At 55.5% G+C, this 16,109-nt stretch overlaps 2 protein-coding genes across 2 annotated transcripts; one reads left to right on the plus strand and one right to left on the minus strand.

Moving 5' to 3' along the window:
* Positions 1–495: 495 nt before the first annotated feature.
* Positions 496–7,673, minus strand: SODALDRAFT_93085 (glutamate synthase). Its single transcript, XM_028615792.1, has 5 exons — positions 7,183–7,673; positions 7,030–7,083; positions 6,917–6,957; positions 3,466–6,821; positions 496–3,392 (listed from the first exon to the last, which is right to left on the minus strand). The coding sequence occupies exons 1-5, from the start codon at positions 7,305–7,307 to the stop codon at positions 621–623; spliced, it is 6,348 nt and encodes a 2,115-aa protein (XP_028468097.1). The 5' UTR covers positions 7,308–7,673; the 3' UTR covers positions 496–620.
* Positions 7,674–14,060: 6,387 nt separating this feature from the next.
* Positions 14,061–15,949, plus strand: SODALDRAFT_348568 (hypothetical protein). Its single transcript, XM_028613378.1, has 2 exons — positions 14,061–14,277; positions 14,359–15,949. The coding sequence occupies exons 1-2, from the start codon at positions 14,242–14,244 to the stop codon at positions 15,520–15,522; spliced, it is 1,200 nt and encodes a 399-aa protein (XP_028468098.1). The 5' UTR covers positions 14,061–14,241; the 3' UTR covers positions 15,523–15,949.
* The last annotated feature ends 160 nt before the right edge of the window (positions 15,950–16,109 follow it).

Below are 16,109 nucleotides of genomic sequence, written 5' to 3' on the forward strand. Positions count from 1 at the left end.
TTGCCGAGTCGAGTCCGGCCCGACTTAACCAGCAAGTGAATGAGTGGGAATGTCTCGACCATGTCTTGGCCGAGCCAAACCAAGTCTCCTCCTACTATGATACTGACATGAAAGTGGTGGTATAAACATCCTCGTCACACATGTAGGACATAACACCAGCGAAAGCATCTCCCCGGTATTATGTCGTGTATGGACTGTAATTTGGGAACATATATACAGTAACTACAACTTTCCCCCTTTGGTTCGTCATCATAAATATCAAAAGAAAAACTAGAGCTACAACAGAAAGAAAGCAAATCGAAGACACGCCAACCGCTTCGTCGCCTTCTTTTCATGCCCACAGGATCGTCGTAATAAGAAATGTAGCTCATGCAGAAATGGTCTATCCCAAGTCAACCAACCCCCTTTGCAGGTCCCCTCCGGTGCGAGCGCCAAAATATGCACTGAAGAGTGGTAGGTATCATCAGCCGTCCCGTAACAAACATTTGCCGAACGACTCCTCGAACCCCTGGGAATACCTGGTGCGCCTCCAACCCCTGGTGAAATCCGTCTCTACATCCATGCCTTAACCCTCCCCCCCTCGACAAAACGTCCTTCGAGGGGAGATTCTTCTTTGACGTCTACGCCGCCACCTGAGGCTGGAGACTGACAACTTCCTCGACGGCACGCTTGACGATGCCACCGGTGACGGGCAGATTGGTGTTGCCCTCCAGGAACAGATCGACTTCGCGCGCCGCCTGTCGGCCCTCGTTGATGCCCCAGACGATGAGCGACTGTCCGCGACGGCAGTCACCCGCCGCGAAGACGCCCTCGATGTTGGTGCTGTACTTTCCCGGCGCCGTCTTGACGTTCTTGCGCGCGTCCTTCTCGATATCATCGCCGAGGATCCGCTCCTCCGGACCCAAGAAGCCCATCGATAGCAGCACCAGGTCCGCGGGGAAGAACTGGCGCGTGTCCTCCAGCTTCTTCATGTCCCAGCCTCCCGACGGCGACTTGGTCCACTCGACCCGGATGGTATTGATACCCTTGACACGCCCGCTGCCGTCGTCGACAAACTCCTCCGACATAATGCAGAACTCGCGCGGATCTTTGCCCATGTGCTGCTGCACTTCCGTATGGCCGTAGTCCACCCGGTAGATGCGGGGCCACTGAGGCCACGGGTTGTCGAGCCCGCGCTGTGGGGGCGGTTGCGGCAGCAGCTCAAAGTTGATGACCGACTTGGCTCCGTGCCGCACCGACGTGCCGATGCAGTCGTTGCCCGTGTCACCACCACCAATCACGATGACGTGCTTGTCCTTGGCCGAGATGTACGAGCCATCCGCCAGCTCCGAGTCAAGCAGCGACTTGGTGTTCTTGTGCAGGAATTCCATGGCGAAGTGGATGCCCTGGAGATCACGGCCCTTGATCGGCAGGTCACGCGCCACAGTCGCACCCGTCGCGATGATGACGGCGTCGTTTTGCGCCCGGAGGTCGGCCAGACTCGGCTGGCCATCCTCGCCGATGCCGACGCCGCACTTGAACGAGACGCCCTCGGCCTCCATGAAGTCGGTCCGCCGCTTGACAATGCGCTTGTCGAGTTTCATGTTGGGGATGCCGTACATCAGCAGACCGCCTGGCCGGTCGGCGCGTTCGTAGACGGTGACTTGGTGACCAGCCCGGTTCAGCTGGTCGGCGGCCGCCAGCCCGGCGGGTCCGGAGCCGATGATAGCGACCGTCTTCCCGGTACGGACTTGGGGAGGTTGCGGGACCATCCAGCCCATGTCGAATCCGCGGTCGATGATGGCGCATTCAATGGACTTGATGCCGACGGGGTCCTCGTTGATGCCGAGGACGCAAGCACCCTCGCAGGGAGCAGGGCACACACGGCCGGTGAACTCGGGGAAGTTGTTGGTCATCAAAAGCCGGTTAAGTGCCTCTTGCCACTGGTTTTGGAACAGGAGCTGATTGAAACTGGGGATGATGTTGGAGATGGGGCATCCCGTCTCCGACTGGCAGAAAGGTACACCACAGTCCATGCAACGGGCCGATTGGTACTTGAGCTCGTCCTCATCAAGGCGGGTCGACAACTCGGCCCAATCCTTGGTGCGCGTCTTCGCGCTGCGGTACTTTTCAGACCTCCGCTGGTACTTCATGAAGCCCTTTGTCTTGTCCAGGACGAGGGCGCGCTTCTTCTCGGCGGCGTGGTCGCCGACGGTTTCTTCAATGTCCTGAAGCTTAGGCGCCTTCTCCTCCTTCTTCTTGTGCTGAACACCCGACACGACTGGCAGGTTGTACTGGGCCCGCTTGGCCTCAGCCGCCTTCTCGGCCTCTTCCTCGAGCACCCGCTTGTAGTCCACAGGCAGCACCTTGACAAAGCGAGGAAGGGCACGGTTGAAGTCCAGCAGGATACGGGCAGCCATCTCAGAGCCGGTATAGTGGTGGTGGTCCTCAATGAGGCTACGCAGGAACGCAACCTCGGTCGGCTCAGTGACACCGCCAACCTCGACCATCTCCATGTTGATCTTGGAGTGGAAATCCTGGTCAATGTCAAGCACATAGGCAATGCCGCCAGACATGCCGGCAGCAAAGTTGCGTCCAGTGCTGCCCAAGATCAGGACCCGGCCACCCGTCATGTACTCGCAGCCGTGGTCGCCAACACCTTCGACGACTGCCGTGGCACCCGAGTTTCGGACGGCAAATCGCTCGGCTGCCACGCCGCGGAAGAAGCACGAACCACTCGTAGCGCCGTAAAGGCAGGTATTGCCGATGATGATGTTCTCCTCTGCCTTGAAAACGGCAGTGCGAGGAGGGTACACGATCAAACGACCACCGGACAAGCCCTTGCCGACGTAGTCGTTGGAGTCGCCCTCCAGCTCGAGGGTAATACCGGGAGCCAGGAAGGCACCGAACGACTGACCAGCCGAGCCCTTGATGTTGACGTGGATAGTATCCAGGGGCAAGCCGCGCTCACCAAAGCGCTTCGAGACATGGTAAGACAGGGAGGTGCCCATGGCACGGTCGGTATTGACAATGTCGCACTCGATTCTGGAAGGCAGACCCTTGTCGAGAGTCAACTCGGCTTCGGAGATGAGCTTGTTGTCCAACCGAACGTAAAGCTTATGGTCCTGCTTCCTGACGTTGAAGGTGGCGACACCTGGGCGCAGCTTGTGGGCAGGAGTCAGCAGCAAAGAGAGGTCAATGTTCTGAGTCTTGCTGGTGCGCAGGTCGTCCCGGACTTTCAACACCTCGACATGGCCAACCATCTCGTTGATGGTACGGAAACCCAGCTTCGCCATAATGGCGCGAAGCTCATTCGAGAGGTAGTAGAAGAAGTTGATGACATGTTCAGGGGTGCCGGTGAACTTCTTCCGGAGTTCGGGGTCCTGGGTGGCAATGCCGACAGGGCAGGTGTTCTACGTGTCGAAGAGTTAGCAAAATATGGCGAGTCGAGTCGAAACTCTTATCAAGCATAGGGGCTACACTTACCAAGTGGCATTTCCTCATCATGATGCAACCCATGGCGATCAGGGGTGCCGTCGCGAAACCCCATTCCTCAGCACCAAGGAGACAGGCAATGGCGATATCACGACCGGTACGTAGCTGACCGTCCGTCTGGACGACAACACGACCGCGGAGGTCGTTCAGCACCAGGGTCTGGTGCGTCTCCGCGAGGCCCAGTTCCCAAGGCAAACCGGCGTACTTGATACCAGTCCAGCGGGAGGCGCCGGTACCACCATCATGACCGGAGATGAGGATGTGATCGGCCTTGGCCTTGGCCACGCCTGAAGCGACGATACCAACACCCACCTCAGATACGAGCTTGACGGAGACGCGGGAGCGGGGGCTTGAACACTTGAGATCGTAGATGAGCTGCTTCAAGTCCTCGATTGAGTAGATGTCGTGATGAGGAGGCGGAGAGATGAGACCGACACCAGGGGTGGAATGACGGGTGCGGGCGATGGACTTGGAAACCTTGTGTCCGGGCAGCTCGCCTCCTTCACCGGGCTTGGCACCCTGGGCCATCTTGATCTGGAGCTCATCAGAATCGGCCAGGTAGGCGGAGGTGACACCGAAACGGCCCGAGGCGACCTGCTTGATGGCGGACCGCATGGTATCGCCGTTTTCCATGACCTGAGACCGCTCAGGGTCCTCGCCGCCCTCGCCCGTGTTCGACTTACCGCCCAGCCGGTTCATGGCGACGGCCAGGGTAGAGTGAGACTCCATGGAGATGGAACCGTAGGACATGGCGCCGGTGCAGAAGCGGCGGACGATCTCGGTCCAAGGCTCTACCTGGTCAATCGGGACGGGCTCTCTCTCTTCGAACTTGAAATCGAGCAGGCCACGGAGGGTGCAGTTCTTGATCTGCTCATACTCGGAAAGCGAATAGGCCTCGTACGATTTGTCATTCTTGGTCCGGACAGCATCTTGGATGTTGGCAATGGAGGCCGGGTCGTTCACGTGGGCCTCGCCACCGTCGCGCCAGTGGTATTCGCCCGATTCGGGAAGGCCAGTGACGCCCACGGTGTAGCGGGAGGGGAAGCCCCTCTCGTGGAACCGGAAGGCATCCTGGGCGATGATGTCAAAAGTGGCTCCCTGGATACGAGAGGCCGTGCCCTTGAAGCACCGCTCAACGATGCTGTCGTCCAAGCCGAGGATCTCAAAGATCTGCGCTCCCTTGTAGCTGGCCAGAGTAGAGATGCCCATCTTGCTCATGACCTTGAGGATGCCGCCGTCGCACGAGTGCTTGTAGTTGCGAATCAGATCATCATCGGAAAGCTTCTTCTTGATCAGGCCTTCACGATTAAGCTTCAGGATACACTCCATGGCCAGGTAGGGGTTGACGGCATCGGCGCCGTAGCCGAGGAGGACGCACATGTGGTGCACCTCACGAGCCTCCGCGGTCTCCAGTATGATAGCCGCCATAGATCTCCACTTGTTGCTTACGAGGTGATGGTGAACCATGCCGGAAGCCAGCAGGGCGGACACTGCGACGCGGTCGGCGGATGTGGCACGGTCGGACAAGACGATGATGCGGTCCCGAGCCTCGACAGCCGCCGTGGTCTCCTTGCAGATATAGTCGAGGTGGCGCAGGTAGCCCTCGACGCCGTCCTTCTTGGGGAAGGTGAGGTCAATGGTCTTGACGGTCCAGCCAGGATACTTGGTCGACATGTTCTTGATGGCATTGAATTCAGGGATGGAGAGAATGGGGCTCGGGAGCAGCAGACGGTTCGTCTGCGAGGGGTCCATCTCGAGCAGGTTGCCTTGTGGCCCAACGTAGCACTCGAGAGACATGACGATCGACTCTCGGATGGGATCGATGGGAGGGTTGGTGACCTGGGCGAACAGCTGGCGGAAATATTCGTGGAGCAGCCGAGGAGCCTGGGACAGGCATGCCAGGGGGGCATCGTTACCCATAGACCCCAGAGCTTCTTTCTCGTCCGAGGCCATGGGAGCAAGAAGCAGGCTCACCTGCTCATGGGTGTAGCCGAAAGCCAGCAGCAGCGGGTCCTGTTGGAGCAGGGTAGAATCAGGCTTCGCGGCCAGGTCGGCCGTGGCGCTCATATCCTCTAGAACCTTGGGCATGGCGAGAAGGTTGTCGTCGAGCCAGGAGCGGAAATCGTGGCGCTGGGCAACGGCATCCTTGAGTTCCTTGTCGTCAATGATCCGGCCAGCTTGGGTATCAACGAGCAGCATCCTGCCGGGCTGAAGACGACCCTTTTGAATGACACTCTCGGGCTCGACGGGGATTGTGCCGACTTCGGAAGCGCAGATGATGCGGTCATCGTCCATGACGTAGAAACGACACGGCCGTAGACCGTTACGATCGAGATTGGCACCGCAGAAGCGACCGTCGGCGAAAGTGAAGAGGGCCGGACCGTCCCAGGGCTCCATCTGGCAAGCAGCCCACTCGTAAAAAGCGGCCTTCTTGAGATCCATCTGTGTGTTGCCCTGCCAGGCCTCGGGAACCATGAGCATGACGGCCTCGGGAAGAGAGAGCACGCCATTGATGGTCAGGAGTTCCAAGACGTTGTCGAAGGCCGCCGAGTCAGAGCCGCCATCCTCAACAATGGGGTAGAGCAATTCGAGTTCGTCCTTGAAGACATCCGAGTGCATGACACCTTCTCTGGCTCTCATCCAGTTCTTGTTGCCGCGGAGGGTGTTGATCTCGCCATTGTGGGCAGCCCAACGGAGAGGCTGGGCACGATCCCACGAGGGGAATGTGTTGGTGGAGAAACGCGAATGCACAAGGGCGAAGTGTGCCTCGTAATCAGCATTCACCAAGTCGTGGTAGTACTGGTAGACCTGGACGGGTGCTAGCTGCCCCTTGTACACAATGTTCTTGTTGGACAGGGAACAGAGGTAGAACCAGTTATGGAGGCCAATTGTGTGGGTGGCCCTCTTCCGGAGGACAAAGAGTTGGACCTCGAAGTGGCGTTCGTCGAAGAGCTCGGGGTCGGTGTTTTCGGGGGCATCGCTGGTGCCGTAGGCCGAGGCGAGCACGACAAAGGGCTGGAGAATGATGGGCTCGCGGGATCTGGCGGCAGGCCCGAGAAGGCTCGAGTCGACGGGAGGTCTCCGCCACCCGAGGACACGCAGGCCCAGGGATTCGGCAATGTCTTCCAACTGCCGCTTCGACTCCTGCAGGGTCTCCTCATCGGGTTTGAAGAAGAGGTTACCCACAGCGTACTGACCAGGAGGAGGCAGCTTAATGTTCTCCTCCCGCTCAAAGTTCTTGATGAAGAACTTGTGGGGGATCGAAGTCATGACGCCAGCGCCATCACCATCTCTCACATCGGATCCCACAGCACCTCTGTGGGTCATGTTACAGAGAAGGTTGCGCGCTTTTGAATGCCCAATGTCAGCCAGGCATTTGACCATGTCCAACTGAGCTGATAAGCCCGACAGAGGGGAGGTTGGGAGATTTTTCTCGACTTACCATCGCTGACGATTTTGTGACTAGGCTTGCCCTTGATATGGCTATATCAGGGTGTCAGTCATCAGAAAACGCCAACCAAGAGAAGGGAGGGCGGAATATGAGAGAAGACCTACCAAGCAAAGCCAACACCGCATGCATCTTTCTCGAAGCTAGGGTCATACAAGCCCCTGATGGACGTTAGTAACCCATTCGTTCCGTCTCTACCTTTTTACCCATCGTCGTCTGGTGACGAATGACTCAATACGGTGCAGGGAGGTATCACATACTGCTTCACCGGGAGAGCACCCGCCCAGGAGCCATTATTCTCCTCCTGGTATTCATATGGATGGTATGTCTCCTCTTGAGACTCGACATGGATTTCGCGATCGTCGAACTCTTCGGCCAGGCCCATGCTAGGCGACTACCGTCGTCTGATGTCACCGGGGGAGGGGGGGTGGCGACCGGGGTCGAAGATAAGAGAGAGGGTTGAGAGTCCGTTGATGGAGTCGGCGAGCCCACGAGAGCAGCAACCCTAGCTGCTCCTGAGACGGATCTATTATCAACAGTAAGCAAGCGGTCAGCAACGGTCCCAATTCAATTTGTCGTGTAGGTGAGCGAGTGCAAAAGGAGACAAAAGGAAACCAAGAGACCAGGGTCGAAAGTGGGACATGAGGTGTCGGATGGAAACGGGGGGCCAATAGATGCCAGGAGAAGAAATCCGGTCCGGCAAGTCGAGTGGAACGGAATCCAATCAGGAGGAGGGGTATTGTCCCCTTTCCCCCCTTCTTTTCTTTGTTTTTAACCCCAGCCGACGCACTAGCATCTGACAAGCCATGGCTGCTGGGCTTGCACTCTCGGTTGGCCGATCTCAGCCAAAGGGACCGGATTCGAAGTTTGGCGCCCGTCGAGAATCGATGACCCGGACCGACACTTCTTCATGAGCAGACGGTTCGGCAACAGCATATTGGCGAGAGGCACGCGGCACGAGGCACGCGACCAGCGTTGATATCGGGAGAAAATGGAAGACAGTAACGGATGATGTAATGCGGTGATCATGTGGTGAGTGACGAAGAGGAGAATGTATCCGTCTGCGGAAGGCTCGACCTGCGGGCTTGGAGGTAAGAGCGACCGAGCGTTGACCACCCCGCCAACCCCTCCCCCCTCTCCACTTTCCCAATTGCCAGCCAAATGCCCCTCCTGCAATAGGAAAACTTTGGACCCCTCAGTAGCCCAGAGAGCTGCTTCAGCTGACTTGTCCGGTGGTGGCTGTGCGTGCCGTCCGCTCTTATCGAGGCATGCCCATCGAATCGAACGCCTGATGTTAAAGGACGTTGTATTGTCGTATTGTACCCCGTATTCCAGGTTTTCATGTCTTGAGCTTCTGAGGATATTGAGGGTCCATGTGGGACTCATGCAGGTGGGCTGCCAATGGCGTTGTCCGGGGGCAAGCCGACAGAACTTATCGGACGCATCCTGTTGGGCCAATGCATGGGAGAGGGGCACACCCGTAGCTTGAATCAATGCTGGAACCGACTGACATCACCAGCCAGGGCGAGGCGTATGGGTCGTCCTCCCCCCGTCACACCTGTCTGTCGCTCCGAATGGCGGCTCAATGGTGTCCTCTCTCCAAGAATTGAGGCCGACTCGGACCCGTTGTCACCGGTACACACACGCAGTCGAGAGTTTTTGCCGTCGGTGTTCCGCAGGATGCTGGAGGGCCCAGATTCGGGTAGAGAAAAATGGTTCTCTTGAAAATAACGCCAGACCGCTGAATTAATTGTGTGGTCCTGTCGGTTCTTCGTCGGACGCCTTGCAATCGGCATCCAGGGCAAAAGACATCGATCTGGATTTGGGGTCGTGACTGACGTTTCGATTCTTCGTCCGCATTTTGGGGCCCGTCATCCTGGCTGGGCCCAGTCGTCTCATTCGCGGGGGTATGGAGGGTGAGGAAATATGGAGGGAGAGGGTGTGGGCGTTGCACTTGCTGGAGGGGGTAAAGAAAAGATGGCCGCGATAGAGGCACTACAAGCACGCACTAGGCATGCTCAGGACTTACCGACTGGCTTGTTTCTTTAAAGGATGCGGTCTTCCGGCCGCTCACTGATAGTAGAACGAGCAGCAAGGCTTTTTCTATGACAAGAAGCGGCGCAACTGTGTGGCTCGATTCGAGTTTTGTCTTGTAGGATAGAAGGCAAAGGCGCTGCGGTAGCAAGAGAAACGAAAAAGAGAAAGGCGAGAGAAAGCGGGAGGGAAGGAACGGAAGAAAATGAATCAGGACGAGGGTGCCGGGGGAGTTTTTATGGCAGAAGGTGGGAGTGTCCGCAGATGGCTCGGAGAACACACAATCGGACAGAGCAACAAGGAACGGGATAGACAAGGCCTACTAACAGACAGAACTACGAATACCCCCATACTCTCTCCACTTCTCACTGACTTTCTTGTATCCTGACCCCGAGTCGAGCTCAGCCGGGAGAAGGGGGGTACTGTATGGGATGGAATTGACCGACCAGCTAGTGCTAAAGTCGGCGGCGGCTCTGGGGGGTTCAAAATGATCGATGTCCATGAACGTTGTAGGTGCCTTAGATTGGGGGGCAAAAGCGGGGTTGTCCGCGAACCAGGTAAAGACCCCCCCTTTTCGCACAGACCCATATTGAATGCGGCATCGGCACACGAGTTTCGATGCTTTCTGCGAATCATGTCGGGGAATGTGAGGTGAGATCTGCGGATTTCGTGGCTCCCACCGATGACGGCGCGGGGGTTACGTCTGAGTTCCCGGGATTTCCCTACCTCTTCTACGGAGTACGGAGTAAAAGCGACCCAGGTATTGAAACTCGACCTTAAATTGGAAAGCATGCTGCACCGAATGCACGAAGTTCTAAGTAGTGTGGGGGTACGCCGTACACTTTGCATGAGGCAGCATTGTATAAAGTCGTAATTTAAAATTACCAGCCAACAGCAACTGCATCAGCAACGGGAACCGCCTTTTCGACCAGGCATATTGAATATACTCCGTAGGATTCCCTGTTATGCTTCTCACCCTTCCCTCCGAAAGCCATCTCGGACGTACGTATAAAATGGCTCGTGTGCTTTGTATGTAGCTGCTAATGGGTGCGTATGCATTCGATCGTACCATGCTGGCCAAGTTGGCGCCTCAGCTTCCAGTGGCGACCGACCGGCGCCAAGACGCTGTGGGCAGAGGATAACACGTCAAACGAAAACTTATGGTTCACTTCATCATGCCCCTTCTCATCCTGATATATTGTCTATATTAATTAGTATTATGATCATTCTCTGATTTTCGATTTCCCTTTTCCCGTGCGCCGCGTAGGGAGGTGTTTTCACTGGCTGGCCATGGAGTCGTTAATAAATGGTATACTGTTGGGGTTCAGCAGGGCGTGTGCCCTACCGTTTGCAACACGTTGTCGGAGACAATCAGGAGATGTATAAGTCCAAAAAAGAAAACCCCTTGGTACCTGGAAAAGGGGGGTTCAATGAAGATCCTCGCCCCGAAAGATCACACTCATGTACATCGTACGTCCTGTTGTCTCATTTCAAGGGCCTCAGCGTTCATGGCTCCTCTCACCGCATCATCCCATTCTTGCCATGCCATCACCCGAACCCCGGCTACAAAGTACCACGTCGCTAGTTATCTGGAGAGATGTGTTCGCCATTTTTCCTATGCTTCCTTTTTTGGGCTTGTTGGGGCTGAGAATACCCGAAGGCCCTGTCGAGTCGATGAGCACAGACCAATCATCGCCGACTCGAGGGACCATATCGGGTTCTTTACTGAGCCTCAAACTACCTGAACAAGGAAGAACGCAAACCATATAATTATCCGCCCGAGTGAACGAGACGAACTAGTCGGATCACCAGTTTTTTATTTTTGGTTAATGTGCTGTCGAGTGATTTGCCACGGAAACTCCCCATCATATCTGCAGAGTGCGGTAAAGCATGGCGTTATGTCTGCTACTGCGCTTCATAGTTGCCAGAGGTCCCTCGGAATAAGTACGACGTGTTGTCCTTTGTCGTCCGATCGAGGCTCCCGAGCCGGAAAATATACCGAGGAGGTGAGGTGGCCTTTATGTCCTTGGATGGGATAATTCAACTACCTAGGTACCTTAGGTAACAGTTCGGGGTCATCGCCCCCGGTCCCTCTGGACAGGGGCAGATATCCAGTCTTTGATATCCTTTTTGTCAGAAATATTGCAACATGAAAATTAAGGCAGAGCCTGGTCGAACCCGATGCAGAGGCGACGCACCCCACACCCGCATGCAGCGGGGCAAGGGATGGCTGCACTGGCTGGCTCCGGAGTGGAGGGTGTTTTAAAGCGGGTGGAAGGGTACACCCTGCCATCCCTGCTAATCGAGATGGTCCTTGCGAACAAAAACATGTCATCGACATCGAAGCTTCTGAGCTCCCACCAATCAACAAATCGTATTTCAAAGGCCTTCTTCAAAAAAGACCCTCGGCCGATGTCGCGTCCGGTGCCGGGAGCTTCGCGATGAACGACCGCACCCCCCAACCAAAAAGCCCGCCCTCCGCCATCCACTGCCAGGGAAGCTTGTCAGTTGCAGGTCAGCCACCTCATCCCCGTTGCCACATGAACATTACCCCGGGCCTTCAGCCTCCTTTTTTGGCCATTTCTTTAATGGGATGAGCCCTAATTACGTCGTGATTTATTTCGTCTTTGTCTTTGTAGGAGGACGGCCATACGATCACACCAAAAAGAAGCATATTGGTTGTTGTCGTATTCCATCGTAGTACGGGAGGTACTAACCCTGGGGAGTAACCGCCTGCTTCTTCGCAGCGTTTTGTCCTTGGTCTCTTGCGCTCTTGCGATCGCAGCGCGTGAGACTCTAATTTGTGATGAAGCGAGCCAGCCTCCGCTGAACGCTGTTTGGTCTCCGCGCCGAAGGTGTCCCGCACGTTGCATGCTTCTATACTATGGGTGGATTCGTATGGATAAAATCTTGGAACTACCCAGACCGGGCGGAGTAGTACAACGCACTTCGTAGGCACGACAAGGAGAGGGAAAAAAAACGCTCAACGCTATGGGCTGTCGCACGTTGCTGAGAACCCTGTTTTACCCTTTCAGGATTGGTGTTGCAGGAGAGGCTGACCAATGGTGATATCCAGTCTCGACGTCGAAGAGACACGGCAAGGGTAATAAAGCCTTGCCTCTCGCGGGAAATAGGAAAGTAGGGACCGCAAAGCGACCCTGACTCACTCACCCGCGGGTTGGGCTATCGCGCTGTCAAAAAATCGACATCTTGAAATAACGGCGATCGACCAATCAGAAACGGCCCAGTCCTACTCAAGTACCTTATCAGAAGCTAAACTCGACCGGCACACGACCTGAACCCCCCTCATTACCCCGAAACCCCCCCGAATCCGAGTCGAGCTGCAGGGAAACCCCATCGCTCTGAGTGAAGCGGAGTAGTTGCCGGCGCAGGCGCCCCCACCTTTTGGAACATCGAACATCCGAACCTCTCCGCTGCGATGGCGCCCTTCGCCTAATTACCTACCTTACATTAAACGCACGCTGTTGGCTTGTTAATTTAAATGAAAAAGTGTCTTGTATTACCCCGTAGCATGCTCTTCACGTCATACGTTCGAGTAAAACGCAGAATGGATCGAAAATGGCACCGCACCACTGGACCTCTCTCGGTCGCCTTCACCTTAAGTGCAATAGCCTTTTTTTTTTTCCACATGACAAGCTGAGAGCACACTTGGTGAATGTCGTGTGAAAAGGCCCAGATACGAGATTAGATCATGGCATATCTTCTAATCTGACCGGGGCAGAAGAAGGGACTAAAAAGAAGGGAGCTGAGAAGAGACCCGTTCTAGAAACAGACACGAGGCATTAGTTCGTTGAGAATCGCCCATTGTCGAACACACATGGCGGGGAAATGAATATACCGACAGGCAGCCGTACCAACCATGGAGGGGAACTCAGAACAAACCGACACCGGAGTGATCATTCATCGAAGTCGGTTCGCGTGTTTTGCTCAAACTGAGAATAATTAGTGATAAGCCACATGCTACATGTAATTATTCTGCGGAGTCCGAGCTGCTTGAAGTTTCATGGGAGGCATATGCGTATCCGTACGGTAGGTTGGCTGCATCCATACACACGGGACGCTACTGTACCATAGTGCTGTGCCCTATCCGTACAGTTCGGTGTACCCACCCGACTTAGCGGGAATCTCGCCCGTAGGAAAAAGAGAAAAGAAAAAAATCGCTAACGCTATAGACCCTGTCCGAGGTGCTCCCACGCCAATGTTCATACCCGAAAAATTCCGAACATCTGCGGGGCACTTCTGCACCCTGCTTCTTGGCTTGCTTTGGGGCTTTTGGGGCTTTTGGAGAGTTTGTTGCTCGTATCCATACTTCGTACGAATACAGAGAGCGACAGAGCAACCGGGGCGAACGGGAAGAACAGAACGGTTTCTTAAACCCGCCGCCTATTTATTGTTTGAGCACGGATGAAACATATTGCCATTACCTCATAGAATTATTGCAGTTTCTTGCCAGGCCTCCTTGATTCACACACCGACAAAAGAGAGCCGGCCGGGGAATACGAAGTAAGATGCAGGGTGTCAAATCTTCTACCCGCACACTTACGGCTCGCTGAGGTCGGTTGCATGGAAGAGTAAAAGGATGACCAACAGTGCAAAAGCGGTTCCTCTTGCATAGCATTTCCGCCGACTGACAACATAACGGAGGAGCAGTTCCGAGAGTTCCAGTTTTTCTTCGAGAAACCGGTACAGACACTCAGGGATCGGTTGCTGGGGAAGAGAAAACAGAGAGGTCGCCCCGTGTGAGCGCCAGAGAGGGACAGATCTTTACTCCGCAAAGATTCCATCAAGTAAAACTGACCAGCCCTTGGTCACGGGATAATGCGTACTTTAATAAACCAATAATGGGTGGCATATTTCTAACAACCAGCCATTCCAACCTGATGCACATGTGAAAGGGGAGCAGTAAAACGCCAAGTGTTACTAAACGCGATAAGCGATAAGCGATAAGTGATCAGCAATAAGCGCCTGTGTTCTTTACCTGTGTGGGGCGAAGCTTTGACCACCTGTTATGTTGACCAGTGACACGCAGACGCTCAGCTCCTGCTCTTGCTGTTCTTGAAGCTTCACAGGAACATAAGCGAAAGGCAACTTGCTGTTACTCCCTGCCAAATTCCCTTGATTTCTGACCCAGCTACAAATATTACAAGTCTGTGCTATTGCTACAGGCTACGGGCCAATTTTCCTCTTAACTTTTGCCAACAGTACGATTCTCTTGTTATGATCCAAACCTGAACCGTCTATTAGCCATAGGACAGCTATTCACCATGCTCGGGATACTACCGGACCTGACCCCGCGTGATGTAAGTTGCAGAAACCTCATAACGTCTCTTCGGTACATGGAAAGCAGGCTTCTTCCTTACTGACTGTCCCTTTTTCTTTAGTCCCATTCCGTCTGGTACACCTCTTCTCGCAACCCCTCCCACAGTCCCTTCATCGACTCGGGTCCAGAATCCCACCCACGGCATCAACAGTATGACCATGGCGATGGCGACAACGGTGGAAGCAATGTCCGACGCCAAGGGCAAGCCGTCCTTGAGCGTTCCCTTCTTGTCCGTCTACGCGCCGATGAGCAATACATGGAGCGCCGCCGTATCAACATCCAGAACTTCGGTGCCGCCTGGCTAAAACCCCCCGGAGTCCCCAAGACGCTCCATCAAATGCGAGAAGAGCGTCGAGAAGCGGAGGAACACGCAGAGGCCATGCGTCGTGAACAAATGCAACAGGATCTCGCAGAAGCGGAGGCCGCCGGCCTGGAAATGGAAGACGCAGGCGAGAGCGGAGATCCCGATGACATGGGCGACGGAGCGAGGGATCTCGACGAGGAGATCCCCGACGCCTCAGCCATGGACATGGGCATGAGTGCCATCGACGAAGACACGACCGTTTCATCAGTCAGTAGCGCCAGCATCACCAGAGACGACGACGACGACGACAACGATAGCGACGATGAAGCTGCAGCTCGGAGCGCCGAGGCCAGACAGGAGCAGCGGCGCAACGAGCTGATACAGGCGCGCATGCGCATGGCCGACGACGCCTTCCGCCAGGCGCTAGCCCGGGGCGACCCCGACGCCGGGGACATATACGATGTCGAAGAGGAGCTCGAAGCCGAAGGACAGGGCGAGATCCTCTTCGAGGAAGTGTTTCGAAACGCGCGGTTGGTCGGCGAGCACCACTTCCAGGACGGCGAACCGGAGGAGGACCTCAACATGGACGCAAACCTGGACGATAGCATCCCCGAGGGGGGCGAACTCAGTGGTGTCTATGAGCACACGGATTCCGAGGCCGGGTTGAGCAGCAGCAGCAGCAGCTCCATTAGCAGTAGTAGCAGCGAGGCCAACCGCGACGTGGACATGGACTTCGCCCCGCGGTCCTCACTTGTCGGGGCCACTGCTCTTCGCCCCCCCGACAGTCCGACCCTGCAGGCCCGCGGCGATCCAGCACGCGGCCACCGGATGCGCCGGAGCATGGATCTCAGCAGTCTTCTCTCGGCGGGAGACAGCAGCGTGCTCGGGAGCAGCCCGCAGAGGGGGCCCTCGCGGCGGTGATCCTGTGTTTTTGCACGAGAAACGAGTTCCTGCGTACGAGCATGCGAACTCAGACACGACAGCCACCCATTGTTGGCATGAACATGACTCACGAAATATGTTTTGAAAGGTAAAATAGCTTAGGCGTTGGGGTAATGCAAAGGGCACGCAAAGCAAAAGCCATGGATGGCACTGTATTTCTTCGGTCCAGAGGGTAAGGCAAAAGGCAAAGATAGGGCAATGGCGCTTGCTACAACTGATGAGCCCTTCTATTCCATAGAAGAAGGCAGGTAGGGTACGGGGCTGACCTGGACGATTAGTGATGGCCAAGGCTAAGCGGCACCGACCCAGGACTGCCGTGCAGAAGGGGACTCGGACTAGGCAGTATATATTACATTACATGAGCAGAACTTTACAGAACAAATCCGACAAATGTCTACGCCGGGGCACATATCCTCAGCTTTTATATTTTGCCTCTATGCGGCGCGTCGTTTCAATGCAACTGCAACATGACGAATGGAATAAAATAATGCCTTTTCCTAACGCCTGGTATGCAAAAAGGGTTTCCTGGTGCGCATCTGAACTCCAGAAGGCAACTGGAAAACATA

This window comes from Sodiomyces alkalinus (genome assembly GCF_003711515.1).
Source record: "Sodiomyces alkalinus F11 unplaced genomic scaffold SODALscaffold_2, whole genome shotgun sequence".
Classification (NCBI taxonomy): Eukaryota; Fungi; Ascomycota; class Sordariomycetes; order Glomerellales; family Plectosphaerellaceae; genus Sodiomyces; species Sodiomyces alkalinus.